Genomic DNA, 19,746 nt, shown 5'->3' with positions numbered 1-19,746 from the left:
CTATTTAAAAATTTCCTTTGGGCATGCTGCTTTTATTTTGCCCTCTGACATATTCTTCCCTTCAGGGAACTTAGAATCCATGTTCAGTACTTTTAGGTCTGCAAGTCTTTTTCTGTCAGAGCTCATCTTTTGGAGTGGCAGAAAGATCTGAAATTTTCAGGTCAACATGTGCTGAGATCTCCTCCCCCACCCTCTTTTAGGGTTAGGGCCTGTTGCTTATTCACAATATTCCTGAGAAGGTGGTATTGTTTTTGTCCATGAATCCAGTCTATTCTCCCATTTCATCATGAGAGTGTAAACTGAGGGATCAAAAGGGCTGCTCACTTCCTTGAGGTACTGTTCCGAGATGCAGCTGTGTGTGGTAGTTTGGGGAATTGGTAGTCTTGAAAAAACACTCATGACTCTGCACACTTCTTAACCTCTCTTAACTTGATAAAGATGTCAAAAAGCAGATTACTTAAGGTAAGAACAAAACCTCCCTGCTGAGTAGACTAGACATTTTTTGTACCCATGTTAATAACATTTTGGGCTGTAAAACCAAAAACAACGCACCATATGCATCCCAAAAAATACATAAATAAACTTTCACTTGTTCCCACAGGACTGTTAAAATAATTACCCCTACCCTTCTTTCAGAACCCTGTTCCATTAACCACAGCCATACCACAGAATGCATGAACTACTTTAACCTCTGTTTTGGAAGTGTTCAGTTTCAGCTGATTACTGTACACTCTCATAATTTTTTTTTTCATGATGAAGCTCAGCATTGTGGCATCTGATGAGATAAGTGCTGTCATGTATTTTCCCATTGTCTGCCTGTATTTATTTGGGCTTTGTAAACTTTTTACTGAAACCATGTCCCAAATAAATTTAGCAATTTCCCAGGTGACATCATCTTAGGCATGTGTCCATAGACTACAGTGCACATGTCACTGAAAGCGCAGCATGCATCCATTAAAATCTATGGGCATATCCCATATTTTCCCTAAGCTAATGTCACTGAGCGTAATGATCATCACAACCACTTAGTGTCATCAGCAAAGGGAAAATTATTTTTTGCAGAGTTTTTTGTGTAGTTTCTTTTTTCCTTTCAACATGCATTGAAAGCATGCACCACTAGAATGAAGATCCTAACGGGTGCTTTATGCACCACATACAGTGGTGCAAATGGTAATTCATACAGGTGTGACAAAACACTTTCAGCAACTTCATCTTCATTTTGGTTCTTAGCATGAAATGCCATTTACAATAAACAGTAGGAATGAAATCAACAGCTCATTGTAGTTTTATGTAAAATTAACATAAATGTATTTAAAAGATTAAAAAAGATTACAACAAACCCTTACGTCACTCTAGTCTGTCATACATAATGTAAAAAAGACAACTTAAGCGATTTCTGAAACCACCAAGCATTATGCAGTGCCAAATCCACTAGGATAGTAGATTCCACAGGTTGAGAGCTTGATAATAAAAAGCTTATCTTCCAGAAGTGTTTAGACACAGCTGCCCAACCACCTGCAGCTCCTGAGTGGCAGTGTGTAAAATCTAGGAAGGTTTTATGGCACCACTAACTCAGCTAAGAGGGAACCCAAGTCGTGTAAAGACAAACCGTACCAAGGACCTTGTATATAATCCTGAATCAAACTAGCCAGTGTAGACCATGTAGGGCAGGAATAATGTGTTGGTAACATGGTGTATCCATTCTGGCTTTGTAGTTCTGCACCATCTGTAAACTGTCATTTTAGTTTTGTAAAGTCCTAGATAAAGGGCTTTGTAATCCAACCATGAAGAGGTCAAGGCATATGAACTACTACAGAAAGAACCGCTTAAGTATAGTATTGTATGTTGTGTATGTTTTGAAGATGGAAACATACAAGTTAATAGTGGTTGACGCTTGGTTTGGAAATGTAAGCCTATGATCCAAAACACCAACAACTTTTTATTAAAAAAATTACATTTGGGAGAGAGGGAAGACTGTTTTTTATAGTAGCATGAACTACTATAGCGTCTGTTTTGGAAGTGTTCAGTTTCAGCTGATTACTGGACTTTCATAAATGTACAACTTTGAGATGATCAGCAAGGGTTTACACACATGCTATATTCTGATAGATGGGAGAGGTAGACTTGGGTGTCATCTGCATAACTGTGATGTGCCAATCCTTTCTTCCTGGTAAAATCTCCTAATGGTAGCATATGAAATGCGAGTAGTAATGGACTGAAGATTGAACCCTGTGGGAGTGTACAGAACATAAGAGGGTAGGTAGATTTATTCAAGCCCGAGCATACCCTTTGGTATTGGCTTGCAAGGTATAAAGCAAACCACTCTGTAGAGGACTGACCACATAATGATTTTAAATGGTCTATCAAAATTTTATTATCAAAAGTTGCAAATGATCCAGGAGGATCAAGACCGAATAATAATGCTATTCAAAGGCTAGGAGATTATTTGCTGCCTAAATAAGGGTAGTTGATTCCAAATATTCAAATTGAGGAAACAAAATCACATTAGAAGCTTCTCTTGGAACAGACAAACTGTACTCTTGGACATTCACCTGTGCAGAGGGCATTTAATGCAGCCTGTATTTATATATATATATAGCATATATAGCATGTCTCTTTTTGTCAGAATATCTTTCCATCAATCTGGAGGATGGTCATAATTGCACCCATAGCTGAAATACCCAAATATAATAGCTCCTCAGACTTTAGCACCATCTGTGTACAATCTGCAGTAGATAAAATATTTGAAAAAGTGGTTTTCACTGTCTTCTCACCACTTGAAAAAATGTCATATTTTCTCTCCACTGACATAGTCTCTGGTCAGGGAGAAGTATCATGACTGCAGTTTAGAGCCTTACAGATCACATATTACTAAATAAGGACAAATGCAATCTCAGTGGCACTATTTATAAATTTAACAAAAGCATTTGTCTCAGTTGACAGTGCTCTTCTCAATATTGCAGTAATTGTTGCTGGCCATAGTTGTACTGTTAAACTACCCCTCCCAACAGACAGTTGAGTCTAACTCAGTTCCTCATTTTTAGAATACACACAACTTAAATGAGGAATACCAAAAGTATTAATTCTTGTACAGGTTCTCACTGTTGATTAGCTGTCTTCTAGCTTCACACAACATGTCTATTACTCTACATAAACAACATGTTTCTTTACAGGTTTAACCCAGTGCTGTGAATTGAAAAGACAGGTGCATTGATTCATTTGTTTGTAACTGTACATAGCAGTGCATCTCTGAACTGCTGATGTCATTGTGGTATACAGGTGCCCAAGATCATTAAACTCAAATGCTTGACTGTGTAGCTGTAAAATTTCACCAGAGGCCTACCGTCAATATCCATACCTAGATCAGCTGAGCTCCAGAGTTAGCAAATCTCTACCATTGACCTAGATGTCATTTTCATCTCAGATGTTGTGGTCCCCTTATAACTTTGGATTGTTGAACAGGTTGGTGGATCTAAAGAGGAAGAGCAGCTTAAATCAAGTGAAAAAATATAAACATTGGAAATGTATTAAAATCTTTATTTGTCCTGAGTCCTTTTTACTTTTTCTGTTGCACTTTTTCATGATTTCTTTTTCTTCTCTTCTAGAAATAACATCCAAGAGTGACTTGTTTAAAATAACAGGAAAACTACTGCAGGTAACACCAGGAGCAGTGCCAGCTGGTGCAGTTAACAACAATAGCATCTTCTGTCCATATATCAATCTACATCTGCTGAATGCCAGGCCGCAAGGTAAACTAACTTATGCAAAAGTCATTAATGTTCATCCTGACATCAGCACTTAACCCAAGCTTAATGTAAGTTTTAAAACATTTCTCCCTTTTTATGTCAAAGCAGCTTATTACTTTGTATGACAAACTCAATATTTAGTTGTCAGTTAACCATATGGGTGAACACTGGTCAACATGCACTATTGCCATTTCATCTGCATCCAGGGTTTTCGTCACAATGCTGTCTTTAAACAATCTGCTCATTTGCGGGAGAAAGACTTTAACTATGATGACCCAGTTGACAGAGGTTTGATTAGTGCCTTGGGCAACTGACAGAGCAGCTGGAAAGGGATATGGCTATGCTTGGGCTGAGTAGTAGGGCACTTGTTGATGCAATCAGTAGAGCATAAACAACCCCCCCGGATGGATGCAAAGAATAAACGAGACAAACTTCAGGATATCCTTAGGATCCAGGACCACCCACAGCAATACTGAACTAAGTCAAGGTAGGTAGGAGAGTAGCTGGTAGGCCTGGTGTGGATGTGGGGGGACCAGGCCGGTAAGATGAGGTCAGAGGGTACAAGCAAAATGATGCTATCCTTAGTGGTGGAAATATTGCAGTAGAAGGAATTCCACGTAATCAAACATGAGGAGCTTTCATTGGGAGAACTGCATTTGGGTTTTACCTGCCTTTTTCATTTCAGTATGTGCATCCTGTGCCTGATCTACATCAGATTGTTGGGCACAGTAAACTTCGAATCGGAAGCATGAAAGATTCAGAACATTGAAAAACATAAAAGAATGTATAAAACATGTTTTTTGTGAGGGAGGAGGGCAAGCCACCTTTCAACTTCATATCCTTGCTGGGAGGGGGCAAAACCTACTCACTGCTGATGTCCTTTTATTCCAGTGTTGCAGTATTCTACATGTGGGTTTACCCCTCTTCCTTTGCGTATGTCTGGCCAGTATTCCAAAGTTTTTCAGTCCCTCAGTGGTGCGTGGGACGTCTGACATGGCTCAGGGATTGTGGGCCATAAAAGTGACATCGGCACGCACCAGCCCTTGGAGCTTCTCAGCCGCCAGTCGTGCGGCAGGAGTTCCTGCTACTTGCTGAAGTTAAATTTGAAAAATCAGATAAGTACCCCGTTGAGGAACCTTTCAGTCCTTCATTTTTTATTATATTGCTTGTTCATGTCATCCAGAAAGGACAAGTGTAAGTGTGGTCGGCAGATTCCCCACAAAGACACTCACGATCAGTGCCTTTTTTGCTTTACGAACATGATTACGAGAACTGTCCTGTTTGTCAGGCATTCATCCCCAAAACCCTACGTAGCTGCTTGCGTGGTGTAAACTTATATTTAGAGAATCAGCTGTTGAAACAGCTAGTGTTAGAGATGGAGGGCTCTTCCAGCATTCCTTCAGAATCGCCAAAGAAGAAAGCCAAACCCATGCGGCCTACAACTACCACTGAGCCTCTACTGTCCATCCCTCAGACTGTGACCAACATCAGCCTGGCAGAGGAATCTGATACTGCCACAAAGGATAAAGCAGGTACCTCAGAGGAAGCCGCATAATCCAGCTTGGATGTCACATCTGTAGTGGCATTACTGATGTCTATCTCCAACGCAGGGGGGGAGACCAGTGCTTTCTGTAGGCCTATTGGATTCTGCTGCTCCCATACAGTCTTCAGATTTAAGGCCTCCTCCTACTTGGATGCCAGCTAGGTTCCTCAAAAAGAAACAGAAAGCAAAGCATGTCTCTTTCCCTTCTGAAAGCATGCCTGACTGGCAGGCTTTCAGCCAAAGCTTGTTCAATGCCTTTATGGCCCTACAGCCTACCTCTGCAGACAGTGCTAGTATTGCCCCTCTACTCTTGAGTTCTAGGCCTCAAACCTCAGACCCTGCTAGGAGAGAAGAGGATTTTTTCTGATTCCTCCAGTGAAGAATCTCTCTTATACCTCCCAGATCACTTCTCCCTTGGGATATGGTTCCCCAGAAGAAGAATCCGTAGACCGAGTCTCCAGCTGAGGATTTGACCTTTGGGGAGACGATATCTAAGACGAAAGACCACTTTAAGTAGGTATCCACTGAAATAACGGAGGTTCAAAAGAGGTACTATGACCTCATTGAGATGGGCTCCCCAAGTCCTTCTGCTGTACCTCCAATCCTACCTGCTTTTCTGGATGCCTTCTCAGGATCCTTAAACCCAGATTAACAACCACCTGCCCCACGCAGACCTGACAAACTCTATAAAGTGCCTGAATCAGACAAGTACCTCCTTAAAGTGTCCTCCAGCAGGCCCAGTCACTTTCTCCATATCCACAGATAAGGCTTCCAAACTCCTACCTACAACCACCATATTTCCAGCGGACAAAGACAGCAAGACCATGGCGCATCTGGGAAAGATTTACGCCTCTTCTACCCTAACCTTTAGGGCTACTAATTACCAGACACACATGGCCAAGTATACCTTATCCCTCCTGGAAAAAGCCACCAAGGTGTTTTCTGATATTCCAGACTGTGCAGCCAAAGCATCACTGTCTTCCTTCCTGGCCGTTACTGCCCAGGTGACCAGGCAGTCAATAAAGTGTAATTATGATGCAGCTGAAGTCTCAGCTAGGTCAGCTGCACCAGCTTCTGCCTTAAGAAGATATTCATGGTTATGCTTACAGCCCCTGCCTGATGACTTTAGGGCAAAGCTCATTGATGCACCCCCGGATAATACTGCCTTGTTTGGTGATAAAGTGGCTGAACTCTCTTAAGTCCCTTCAGCAAAAAGGGAAAGAAATGCAAGACCTCAAACACCTGATTGATGTTCTTCGTGTTTCGCTGTTGCAGTCATTACACTTGGGTTATATGCCTGCAGGTAGCCCTTAGTCAGCCCAAATACCAGAGTTTTGGGATTTCTGCATCAGATGTTGTCGCCTCATGCATGACGTCAGGTCGTCCGGGGTATAAAATATGCAGCAGATGCCATTAAATCAGCTTTTCTTGCCATGCGGGAGCCCAAAGCAGAAGCATTTCGCAAGTGACGGTCGGCAGCTACCTGAAATTTCCGTTTTTCGAGTTTCAAACCTGAAGTCTTCTAAAGCTAAGTACCTCGTTGGGGATCCTTTTTTCTTGCTCTAACTGATGTCAGAAAAAGTTAACAGTTGTCTTGCTTGTGGAAAGCAAATACCTCACAGAGATTTTCATTCTTACTGCGTCACCTGTTTAGGCCCATACCACAACGTCCCTTGCTGTCAGTTTTGTGCCTTGTTCAACGCCCGGACTATTCGTTGTCAGACTGTTTGTCTCTAAATTCTTTTGCTCTCATTCTCCGTATTCCGAAATGGCTTTGGTAAGCCATCCGACTACCGATCTTCTGAAAAAACAAAAAGTTAAAGACGGAAACAGACCGCATCGGTCCAAAACTGCAGCCGATGCTTCCGTTAAGCTAGTCGCCAGTCCGCTGGTACTCAGTGAGGTGCTTTCGCTGCCCCTGTTAGCTGCTTCTACAGATTAGCAGGCCTCTACTGTGACCCATTCGGAGTCCAGAATGCAGCAAGATGCTTCTTCAACTATGGAACCTGCTGATGTCTCTACCTTGGATTGGTCCTGAGCTGCTGTGGAGGCACTGGCTTCTGAGGGTGTATTCAGACCTTCCGATGTTCGTATCAAACCGACTACTTCATTAATGACTAAATCTACCGAATTTCTCAGACCCAGAGTTCGCTCTACGCCTAGGAAACTGACGACCAAAGCACATTCTTAAGCTCCCATGCCACTGAAACAAATGCTTAGAACGGCTGAAGACCGTATTACTTTAATTAGAGGAAGTCAGCCTTCCCCCTCTAAAAGACAAAGAATTGATTTTCCTTCTGATTCTTCAGAACATGAGTCTGATGACTCTGACCCCGTGATTACCAGGACATACCCTTATCTACCTATGAGGACTCAGATGCAGATGATTCAGTTCCCTCAGCCTCCCCCCAGAGGACCTTTCTTTCGGTGAAACCTTGCATACCCTAAGAGAGCATTTCCACCGGGAATGCCAGGACTATCCACAGTCCAAAAAGAGACGCGGGGAATTTTTAGACTTGCCTTGGCATAGGCCTCTAGCTATTCCCCCTGTCCTGGATATTGTAGATGATGTCTTCATGGAATCCAGCCTTACCCCTGATACTTTACCACCTGCTCCTAGAAAGCCTGACAGATACTACAGAGTACCTGACTCTCACAAATTTCTCTTTAAAAATCCCACTGCAGATCCAAAGACCATTTCCCAGGGACCTAAAGGCATTGAGGCTTCTACAGCCAAAAACCCTACCCCTTCAAACAGGGATTCTAGGGCTCTAGACAGATGGGGTAAGAAGGTATATACCTCTGCAACTTTTGCCATCAGGGCTTTAAATTGCCAGTTTCACATGTTGAAGTACCAGCAGCATATTGATGTAATTAAACAAAAAATGTTGTTGATTCCTGATTGTGCAGAAAATAAGGACTTACAAGACTTAATGCATTCTGCAAACCAAGTTGGTAAACATACTTTGCAGTGTGGTTTTGATGCCTTAGAAGCATCTTGCAGGGTTGCTGTCACTGGGTCTGTTCTGAGAAGGCATGCTTGGCTGAAAGAACAAATCTTGCCAGACCATGTCAAGGCAAAATTACGTGATGCTCATTAAACCAAGAATGTTTGTTTGGCTCTAAAGCAGAAAAAGTTCTTAAAAAATGGAGGAAAAGGCTAAATCCATGCAAACTGTTACAGATTTCTTACAGGTACAGCCACCTAGATTCAGTAGGCATTGGCCTTCAAAAAACTGGTCCTTTCCAGCCCCTTCCTGAACTTCTCAGCCCAAACTCAGGGACAACAGACCACAAAGACTACAGTCTCAGGGTATGCACAGATCTAAACAATGTAGTGCTCCCTCCTCAAAAACTGGGAGTGGTAAGCCACCCCCTATGGAAAGCGTTCACAATGACTTGTCCTTAATCCTTCCCAGACATGCCCAAGTACTTTCACCCCTAGGGGGAAAACTCTCCCTGCATGCAAAAAACTGGGAGTATATTACCCAGGACCGATGGGTCTTAAACATTGTATCTCAGGGATACAGATTCTATTTCCACTCTCTGTCAACCCCAAGCGGATTGCCAGGCCTTCCTCCAAACCAGTGGACAGAGGCCCAAAAGCAAGTACTTTCTCTTCTCACTATCAGGGCTATTCAACCTGTGCCAACAGAGCAAAGGGGACAGGGTTTCTACTCCAGGCTGTTCCTGGTGCCCAGGAAAGAGAACTCTTGGCATCCTATTCTGGATCTGTCATCCCTAAACACCTTCCTGGTCGTACCAAAATTCAAAAGGCTTACACTCCAGCAGCTCCTTCCTGTGCTAGCCAAGGACTCCTGGCTAGTCACCCCAGACTTAAAAGTAGCTTATATACACATCCCCATAAGGGAATCTTGCAGGAAATATCAATGTTTCAGGGCAGGCTCTATGCACTCAGTTCTCTGCACTTCCCTTTGACTTATCTACTGTGCCTGGGGTATTCACAAAGTGCCTGGCTCCAGCCATTTCTTACTGCAGGCAGAGAAATATTCAAATTTACCCATACTTGGACGATTGCCTGATTCAGGTGGACAGTCAGGAATTGCTACTTCAGCACCTGACGTTTGTAAAAAGACTCCTAACTTCTCTGGGGTATACCAGCAACAAAAAGAAATCTCTCTTGGCGCAATGTTCTGGATCTGTCATCTCTAAATACCTTCCTGGTGGTACCAAAATTCAAAATGTTTACTCTCCAGCAGCTCCTTCCTATGCTAGCCAAGGACTCCTGGCTAGTCACCCTAGATTTAAAAGAAGCTTATCTACACATCCCCATAAGGGAGTCTTGCAGGAAATATCTACATTTCAGGGCAGGCTCTATGCACTATCAGTTCTCTGCACTTCCCTTTGGCTTATCTTCTGCGCCTAGGGTATTCACAAAGTGCCTGGCTCCAGCCATTGCTTACTGCAGGCAGAGACATATTCAAATGTACTCGTACTTGGACGATTGCCTGATTCGGGTAGACAGTCAGGAATTGCTGCTTCAGAATCTGACGTTTGTAAAGAGACTCCTAACTTCTCTGAGGTATACCATCAACGAAAAGAAATCACATCTGGTACCCAGCCAAAAGATTGTATTCCTGGGAGCAAGCTTGAACACAACTTCCCAGGTGGCATTCCTCACTCCAGAAAAGCAGGTTTATTTGACAACTTATTTCAAACTACTGGCCACCCAAACCCAGCTATCTGCAAGTAAAATACTGCAAGCCCTAGGGTTCATGGCCTCATGTATTCTACTGATTCCATATGCAAGACTGCATATAAGGAAACTTCAGTGGTACTTAAAAAGTCTCTGGTGTCAACATTCCCAGGACCTGGAAACAGTGATTCCTACCATTCCCTGCCTAAGGACAGAGTTCCTTTGGTGGGCAGAGGCTTGCAACCACAACAAGGGACTCCCTTTCTCACAACTCCCCGCCATCCAGACTCTAACAACAGACGCATCAGACTATGAATGGGAGGCTCACATGACAGGCAAATGCATTCAAGGCAAATGGAGCCCAGGACAAATTCACCTGTATATCAATCAAAAAGAAATGTTAGCTGTACAGAATGGTCTGGCAGCCTTCAAATACCTTATCCTGCCAGGACAACTCCTGATAAAGGCAGACAACACCACAGTTATGTGGTACATAAACAGGGGGGAACTCACTCCTACCCACTCTGCAGGTCAGCCATGGCTCTGTGGAACACAGCCTTAAGCAACCAAGTACACCTGCAAGCTCAATTCCTGCCAGGCAAACAAAATTCACTGGCAGACGACTTAAGCAAAAATCTAATGGATCCACACGAGTGGAAACTGGAACCAGACTCCTTCAAACTTCTAATACACAGGTGGGGGACACCAGAGGTGGACCTCTTTGCGTCCCCCCAAATCCATCAACTAAACACATTTTTCACCAGAATTCCCCACAGCCAAGCTTGGAAAGTGGATGCCCTATCCTTCACATGGGAAAACCTCTCAATCTATGCCTTTCCCCGTCTGCCTCTCCTTCCAAAAGTACTCCTCAAGATCAAACAGGACAGGCCAAGGACAATCCTTATTGCACCAGACTGGCCACGCCAGCACTGGTACCCATTCCTATGCAGTCTGACAACAGTGCCACTCTGGCACCTACATCAGACCCCCTCTCTGCTGTCCCAGCAGGAGGGACAGATTTTGCATCCTCAGCTGCAAACCCTGAACCTGGCAGCCTGGCTTATTTACTGAATACATCACCAGCAACCCATGGCAAACAGGTGCTGGATGTTATCCTTGAGGCCAGGAGGCCCAGTACTAGGAAATCCTATTCAGAAAAGTGGAATAGTTACTGTTCTTGGAGCCAGTCTCAAGGGAAGGACGCAGCCGTGCCCTCCTTGCCTCAAGTCCTAGATTACCTAGCAGAGCTGCTCCACAAAAGCCTATCCTTCTCATCAATTAAGATTCATGCCTCTGCCATTTCAGCTCATTAAAATACTGAGCCACCGGTCTTCTCTCTCCCTCTGATCAAACAGTTCCTGACAGGAGCTAACAATTTAAGACCCCCAAGGAGAGCTCCCACTCCTGCCTGAGACCTCAACTTTGTACTAGAGAAGCACATGCTTCCCTCTTTTTAGCCTGTTGCTATAGCAGAGTTAAAATTCCTCTCTTGGAAAACAGCCGTACTGATATCCGTCACTTCAGCAAGAAGAGTGTCTGAGTTACAGGCCCTTATTGCCATGGAACCCTTCATTATCTTCCATGTGGACAGGGTTTCCCTCAGGACTAACCATCTTTTATGCCCAAGGTGGTATCCAGTGGGGCTTTAAACCAATCCATCCATCCATTTGCCAACTTTTTCTCCTAATCCTTAGAATAAAGGGGAAAGGATCCTGCACTCCTTGGATGTGCACAGACAGCTCAGGTTCTACCTTGACAGGACTAAACCTTTCAGAAAATCTGACCAGCTGCCAGTCAGCTTTGCTACAGGGGCAGAGGGCAAGGCCATTTCAAAACAAACTATTTCTAAATGGATAGCACATTGCATCCATTTATGCTACAAACACCATGGAAAAGCTACCCCACAGGGGATTAGGCCTCATTCCACTAGGGCGACCTCAACCACTACAGCTTTTCTCAGGGGAGAACATACCGGGGACATCCTGGAAGCTGCAACCTGGAGTTCTGTACACAGTTTCACCAAGCATTGCCACTTGCCTGTCTTTTCTAAATCCAGAGCTGGATTTGCCACAGCAGTAAGGCCTGCTAGCCAGCCCTACTACTTCTTCACTGCCTCCACCCTTCCTCAGTTTTGGGAATCAACCCAAGTGTGATGACTGCAACAGTGAAACACGAAGAACATAGTACAGTTGTGTACACTTACCATAAATGTAGATGTTCGAGTGTATTCACTGTTGCAGTCCTGGTTACCCTCCCTCCAGCCCCCTGTCTTTCTATACTTTCTACCAATCCTCTTTTTTGCCCATATCTTATGCAAATGGTATTTACTTTTTACGGTGTTCCACACCATTTGATTGCTTCCTATTTTGGGGGCTGCTGACATCTGGGGCAAGAAAAACTGATGTAATGGCGTCGGCTGCATGTTTTATACCCCTGATGTCATGGATGAGGTAACAGCATCCGACGAAGAAATCCCAAGACTGGTATTCAAGCCGACTGAGGGCTACCTGCAGGCAGATAACCCAAGTGTGATGACTGCAACAGTGAATACACTCGAACATCTACATTTATGGTAAGTGTACACAACTGTACTTTTCGCCTTTACCCAAGTTTCAAAGGAACTACCCTTCAAAAACAAAGTTTGTTAGAAAACAATCTTGTCTTGCGGCCCCATCCAAGCCCAGGGAAACCTACTAGGAAGTAGCCCCCTCTGGCTAGAGCTTCTCCCTCCTCCAGCCAGAGGCTGCCCTTTCAAGATAGGGTGGGTAGCGTCTGACTACTTGTCAACCTTGCCCCCCCCCCCCCTACCCTTGTCAGTCTGTCTCTCTCACTGCCTCCCTGTATGGTCTCACATCACCTCAGACAAATGGGTCCTGTCTGTCCACCAGAATGGTTACTTTCATGACCTGGATCCACCCCCCCAGAACGAAAAGGCATTCCACAGCCCCCAACATGACATTTACACCTCTTGCAACCTGTGTTGCAAGCTCTGCTGACTCAAGGCATCATCGAACCAGTGCTTCCAACTGCAAAAAGAAGAGGATGTTCTTCATCTCACATTGCTGCAGTCATAACCTGTGGGTAGTCCGCTGTCCTCGGTCGGCCCGAATACCAAAGTGTTAGGCTGGCGTCGGTCATGGTCGCTCAGATCTGACGTCAGTACGCTGTGGTACTAAAGCGCATGACCGACGCCATATCCTCAGTCTTTCTTGCCGCATGGTCCGAAGCAGAAGCAGCGTTTTGCAAGTGCCGTTCGGCGTCCTGAAATTTTCGTATTCTGAGTTTCAGACCGGAGACCAAGTTGGGCTAAGTACCCCGTTGGGGAATATTTTTGTCTTTTCTTGCCTCAGTTAAATCCGGATGTCAGAAAAAGTGAAAAATTGTATTTCTTGTGGGGAAACAGATACCTCATAGGGATTACCACTCTCTTTGTATTCCTTGCTTGGGGCCTGTGCATGACGTAGTCGGGAGTCGCTTTTGTGCTAGATTTAATAAGCGCACCATTAAACGCAGGTTAGATTGTGCTAGGCTTATCTTCGGTAAGCGGTGTAATTACAATATGCCGTCGGATCCTCCGACGCCCGCTACCGCTAAGAAGCGCAAGGAAAAATCGTTAAAGTCCAAACAGGATGAGTCGTCCGTTACGGACGCCGGTTCTTTAGAAACTACGGTGGAATCTGTGGATCCAGCCGAGGTTTCAGCTGAGTCTCAGGGGGAGCCTTTAGTTTTGCAGGATGTGGCCTCTCAGGAGTCGGGTCAGGCTGAGGGGGCCTCTCAGGTTTCTGTAGTCCCTCCTTTGCATAAGGTGGTTAGGCCTTCTACTTCTGTCTCTAAGGTACCTTCCAAGGTCAGGCCTGGTTTGTCTTCCTCTGGCGTCAGCCCTAGTTCTGCAGGTTCTGTACCTAAAAAGCATATGCTGAAAATGGCAGAAGATTTAATTACCTTAATCAGGGGTTCTTTGCCTCCTCCAGATAAGAGGCCTAGGGTGGAGCCAGAGGTGGAAGGATTGGAGCATTCTTCAGATTACTCAGAGTCTTCGGCTGAAGACATTCAGGATTTTCCTCCTTATTCTGATTCAGATGCAGAGGATTCTAGTCCTTCTGCTTCCCCCCCAGAGGATTTTTCTTTTTCTGAAACCCTGCATTCCATGAGAGAGCATTTTAAGTGGGAAGGTCAGGATTTCTCAGATTCTAGAAAGAGACTTAGGGAATTTTTGTTCTTACCACAGCATAGGCCCTTGGCTATACCCCTGTTTTGGATGTTGTTCAGGATGTTTTCTCTGAAGCTTCCCTTAATCCTGATTCTTTGCCTCCTGCCCCGGTCAAGCCAGACAGGTATTACAGAGTGCCTGAGGCTCATAAATATTTGTATAAAAGCCCGAGAGCTGACCCAGAAACTATTAGCCAGGGACCTAAGGGTGTCAGGGCTTTTATTGTAAAGAATCCAGTTCCTATGGATAAAGATTCTAGAGCTTTGGATAGGTGGGGTAAAAAAGTGTATACCTCTTCCACTCTAGCAATGAGGGCTTTGAATTGCCAGTTTCATATGCTGAAGTACCAGAACTTTCTCCTAAGTCAGTTGAAATCTAAGGTAGATGCTTTGGCAGAGGGCATTGAGTGTAAGGAATTGCAGGATTTAGTTCATGCCTCTGATCAGGTGGGTAAGCATTCTTTGCAGTGTGGTTTTGATGCTCTTCAGGCCTCTTCCAGGGTGGCTGCTACTGGATCAGTTATTCGTAGGCACGTCTGGCTTACGGATCAGAATTTGTCAGAGCATGTTAAAGCTCGTATTTTGGATGCTCCCCTTCAGTCTGAAGTTCTGTTTGGTTCTCCTGTGGAGTCAGTTTTGAAGAAAATGGAAGACAAAGCTAAGTCTATGCAAACAGTTAAGGATTTTTTACAGGTGCAGCCCCCTAAGTTTAGCAGAAATTGGCCTACTAAGGGATGGGCTTATCCTTCTTCTGATTTACAGTCTAGGGGCAGATCTAGACGTGGTAGGGGCAGAGCTCATGCTCAAGGTTCTTTCCGCCTAGGACGTGGAGTTCCCCTGCACAATCTTCAGGTGAGGGCAGGGGTCAGCCTTTCGTAAACAGACCCAATGACCTGTATCTCCAGCTGCCAGATCCCTCCTGTCTGGCAGCTCCTCTGGGAGGAAAGTTGGCACATTTCAGGAAAAATTGGCTTTTAGTCACTCAGGACAAATGGGTGTTGGACATTATACATCGAGGCTACAAGTTTTATTTTCACACCTTGCCTCCTTTCAAAGGCATGCCAGACGTTCCTTCTCAGCAAAAGGTGGAGGCTCACAAACAGATTTCTTTACTTCTCAAAATGGGGCCTATCCAGGGGGTCCCTCCGTCAGAAGTAGGCCTAGGATTTTATTCTCGCCTGTTTCTTGTACCAAAGAAAGGAAACACTTGGAGACCAATTCTGGATTTGTCTATTCTCAACACATACCTGAACATTCCAAAATTCAAGATGTTAACTTTGCAACAACTTCTGCCTCTATTAGGCAAAGATCACTGGATGGTAACTTTGGATCTCAAAGAGGCTTATCTTCACATTCCTATCAGGCCCAGCTGCAAGAGGTTCCTGCGTTTTCGGGCTGGGACTTTACATTATCAGTTCTCTGCATTGCCCTTTGGCTTATCTACTGTGCCCAGGGTGTTCACAAAGGTCCTGGCACCGGTGATAGCCTTCTTAAGGTTAAGGGGAATACAAATCTATCCTTATTTGGACGATTGCCTGATTCTGGCTCAAGACAAAGTCAAGTTACTTCACCATCTACAGTATGTTATGGCAGTGTTAAGGTGCCTAGGGTATTCTGTGAACGAAACAAAGTCCAGTCTAGTACCCTCTCAGGACATGTGCTTTCTGGGTGTGAGACTGAATACAGCTTCTCAGATGGCATTTTTGACCCCGGACAAACAAAGAAATCTTACCCTTTACTTCCAACAATTGTCTCTACGGTCCAGGCTGACTGCAAGGACAGTCCTTCAAGCCTTGGGGTTCATGGCATCTTGTATTCTGGTGCTTCCCAATGCCAAACTGCATATGAGGAAGCTACAATGGTATCTCAGAAGTGTATGGACTCAACACTGCCACGATTTGGACACTGTCATTCAGATGATACCTTGCATCCAAAGGGAATTTTTGTGGTGGGCTCAGGAATGTCACCTAAACAAGGGACTCTCTATGGCCCGACCAGAGGCGAGTCAGATCTTAACGACAGATGCCTCAGACATGGCCTGGGGAGCACACTTCAATGGAAAATGGGTTCAAGACACGTGGCCTGCCAGACTACAACATTTGCATATCAACATGAAGTAGATGTTAGCAGTCCAATTTGCATTGATGGCTTTCAAAGATTTACTTCACCCAGGACAAGTGTTGATTCAGACAGACAACACAACAGTCATGTGGTACATCAACAAGCAGGGGGGTACCCATTCGCATCTCTTTGCAGACAAGCTATGATTTTGTGGGAGACTGCTCTCAGTTTGCACCTCACCCTTCAGGCAAGGTTTCTGCCAGGAGCACAGAACTCCTTAGCAGATGTTTTGAGCAGACAGATGGTGGATCCCCACGAGTGGAAATTGGATCCTCATGTCTTTCAACAGTTGACGGTGGCATGGGGGACTCCAGACATAGATCTGTTCGCTTCTCCACTGAATTACCAACTGCCAAAGTTTTGCACAAAGCTGTTTCACCCAAAAGCTTGGAAAGTGGATGCTCTATCATTCAGCTGGAACAACCTTCACGTTTATGCCTTTCCCCCTCTGCCTCTCCTTCCCAAGGTGCTCCTAAAGGTCAGGCAGGACAAGCCTTGCATGATTCTGATAGCTCCAGATTGGCCAAGGCAGCACTGGTACCCTCTGCTGAGGACTTTAGTACGGGAGCCTCCTTGGCCTTTGCCATTAATTCCACACCTTTTGTCCCAGGCAAGCAATCATTTCCGCAATGTCAGGATTCAGTCCCTGCATCTGACAGCCTGGCGTATTCTGTTTTAGACCCTGGAGGGTCGCAGCTTCCTCAACAAGTTTTGAATGTCATTTTGGAGGCCAGACGGCCTAGTACAAGGAAAGTTTATGCTGATAAATGGAGGAGATTTTCTCTTTGGAGCAAAACAAAGAGCTTTGATGTTTCAGTGCCTAATTTGAGTGTTTCACTTCAGTATCTTACAGAATTATTAGACAAGGGTTTGTCTTTCTCCTCTGTAAAGTTCATGCTGCAGCCATTTCTGCTCACTATGACTGTGACCCACCATTATTCTCTCACCCTTTGTTCAAGCAATTTCTTAGAGGGGCAAAGAACATAAGACCCCACGTAGAGCTCCTACTCCTTCCTGGGATCTCAATTTTGTGTTGGAAAAGCTCACTTTACCTCCTTTTGAACCTGCAGCTACTTCAGAGTTGAAGTTTTTGTCTTGGAAGACTGCTTTTTGTTGGCCATTACGCCTGCTAGAAGGGTATCTGAATTACAGGCTCTAATGGCAGTTGAACCCTTCCTGATATTTCATAAGGATAGGGTCTCACTACGTACTAATCCTACTTTTATGCCTAAAGTTGTTTCTAATGTGGCCTTAAACCAATCTATTCATCTGCCTACGTTTTATGCTGATCCCCAAAATAAGGGGGAGAAAATTTTGCATTCTTTGGACATTCACAGGCAGTTACGTTATTATTTGAGCAGAACTAAAGGGTTCAGGCAGTCCCAACAGTTATTTATTTCTTTTGCCTTGGGGTCTCAAGGAAAACCTGTTTCAAAACAAACTATTTCTAAGTGGATTGGGCATTGCATTGCTTTCTGTTATTCTCATCATGGTAAGGAGGTTCCGGCTGGAATCAGACCTCATTCCACTAGGGCTACTGCCACTTCTACTGGGAGTAGCTACTAAGGATATTTTGGAGGCAGCTACCTGGAGTTCAGTGCACACTTTTTCTAAACATTACCATCTTCCTCTTTATTCCAAATCTAGGGCTGGATTTGCCACTGCAGTTTTACAGGGCATGTTAGCAGCTCCTAATGCTATTTGATTTTGCCAACCTCCCTTTACCTTTGCTTTGGGATTCTACCCACAGGTTATGACTGCAGCAATGTGAGATGAAGAGCATAGTACAGTTTTGTACCTACCATAAATGTAGATGTTCGAAGATCCACATTGCTGCAGTCTAATTTACCCTCCCTCCTTCCCCTCTGTAGCTTGGGGTGGCTGTGTGATTTGTGGTGTATCTATTGTTGCTATTTTGGTGATTGGGTATTTTTCTATTTTTGGCTATGGCCTTTTTTTTAAGGCCTTCTGACATCTGTGGCAAGAAAGACTGAGGATATGGCGTCGGTCATGCGCTTTAGTACCACGGCGTACTGACGTCAGATCTGAGCGACCATGACCGACGCCAGCCTAACACTTTGGTATTCGGGCCGACCGAGGACAGCGGACTACCCACAGGTTATGACTGCAGCAATGTGGATCTTCGAACATCTACATTTATGGTAGGTACAAAACTGTACTTTTCTACTCCAGAATTTTTCTGGTCCCCAGAAAGGATGGACCCTGGAGAACAATACTAGACTTATCCTATCTCATCCTATTCCTAAAGGTCCCTACCTTCAGGATGCTGACTCTACCTACTCTCTTCCCCCTGTTACTGCCCCAAGGGTTCATGGCAACCCTAGACATAAAGAATGCATACCTCCACATCCCCATAAAACCCACATTCAGAAAATACCTGTGGTTCTGGGTAGACACATCCCATTTTCAGTTCTCTGCCTTGCCCTTTGGGCTTTCCACTGCACCCAGGGTGTTCACAATATGTTTGACTCCAGTAATTGCCTATTGTAGAACAAAGGAAATCCAACTATTCCCTTACTTAGAAGACCTGTTGATTCAGGTGCACAACAAGGAGACCCTTCATAGGTTCATAGGTAGGTACTAGATTATCTGCCCGAAGGCATTTATAAGCCCAGCCAGAATGTGTTGGCTTTCGCCGCCCCCTTAGATTAGTTCCCTTTGCCTCTGTCCATCAGAGCCACTGAAATGATCCCCGGGGTAAACTTTCTGTTTCCCATCCGCTCATCAAGGTCTCTCTTGAAGAGTGTTAGCGAGAAGCTCTGCCTAATGTAGATTGGAATCTTGTTCCAAATCATGGGAAGTCTCTGGGACAGGAATCTATCCCTCCAGCACATCCTATTTATTGTTGTGGTGAGGTTTAGATCCCTAGAGTGTGTGGCTTGAGGGGATATGGTTTTCTTTAGGTGGAGCATGTCCATCAATTCTGGGTTGGACATGGCCTTGTATGTCAGGCAGAGATCACCACCGAGTAGTTAGTATGCAACCGAGTACAGCTGGAGTTTCTTCAGTCGAGCTGCATAGGTCATCTGTTTGAGGCCAGTGATCCTCTTGGTGATGTACTTCTGTGGTCTTTCCAGCTGTTGCAGGTGTCTTGTAAGCTCATAAACAAAGACATTGATCACCATCAAACTCTGGATCCCACCCAGTTCAGGATTGTGAAGGGCACATCATGCCTCCTGAACTTGATCAACTTCTTTGAGGCAGTCACCAAAGCCATAGATTGAGGGTAAGGTGGTTCCCACAGCCTATCTTGACCTCGCCAAGGTTTTCAACACCATCCCCCATTCTGGAATTATAGCTAAACTCACTACACTAGGTATAAATCCCTACGTGACAAGATGGGTTGCCAACTGGCTCACTGACAGAACCCACACTGTAAAAGTTGCAGACTCCAAATCTGACCTCAAAGGAGTGACAAGTGGAGTACCACAGGGTTCTGTCCTGGGACC

The 19,746-nt window shown here is 44.7% G+C and overlaps 1 protein-coding gene across 2 annotated transcripts in view; it reads left to right on the top strand.

Moving 5' to 3' along the window:
• Window positions 1-19,746, top strand: part of IARS1 (isoleucyl-tRNA synthetase 1) — a 1,809,950-nt gene that overhangs the window by 1,715,060 nt on the left and 75,144 nt on the right. For both annotated transcript variants that reach the window (XM_044077404.1, XM_044077403.1), the window contains one exon: window positions 3,606-3,749. In XM_044077404.1, coding sequence (XP_043933339.1) covers window positions 3,606-3,749 — 144 coding nt within the window. The remainder of the gene's footprint in view (window positions 1-3,605; window positions 3,750-19,746) is intronic.

This window comes from Protopterus annectens, chromosome 7.part0 (genome assembly GCF_019279795.1).
Source record: "Protopterus annectens isolate FY-2018-M chromosome 7.part0, PAN1.0, whole genome shotgun sequence".
NCBI classification, from domain to species: domain Eukaryota; kingdom Metazoa; phylum Chordata; order Ceratodontiformes; family Protopteridae; genus Protopterus; species Protopterus annectens.
This window is presented reverse-complemented; position numbering and strand designations above follow the sequence as displayed.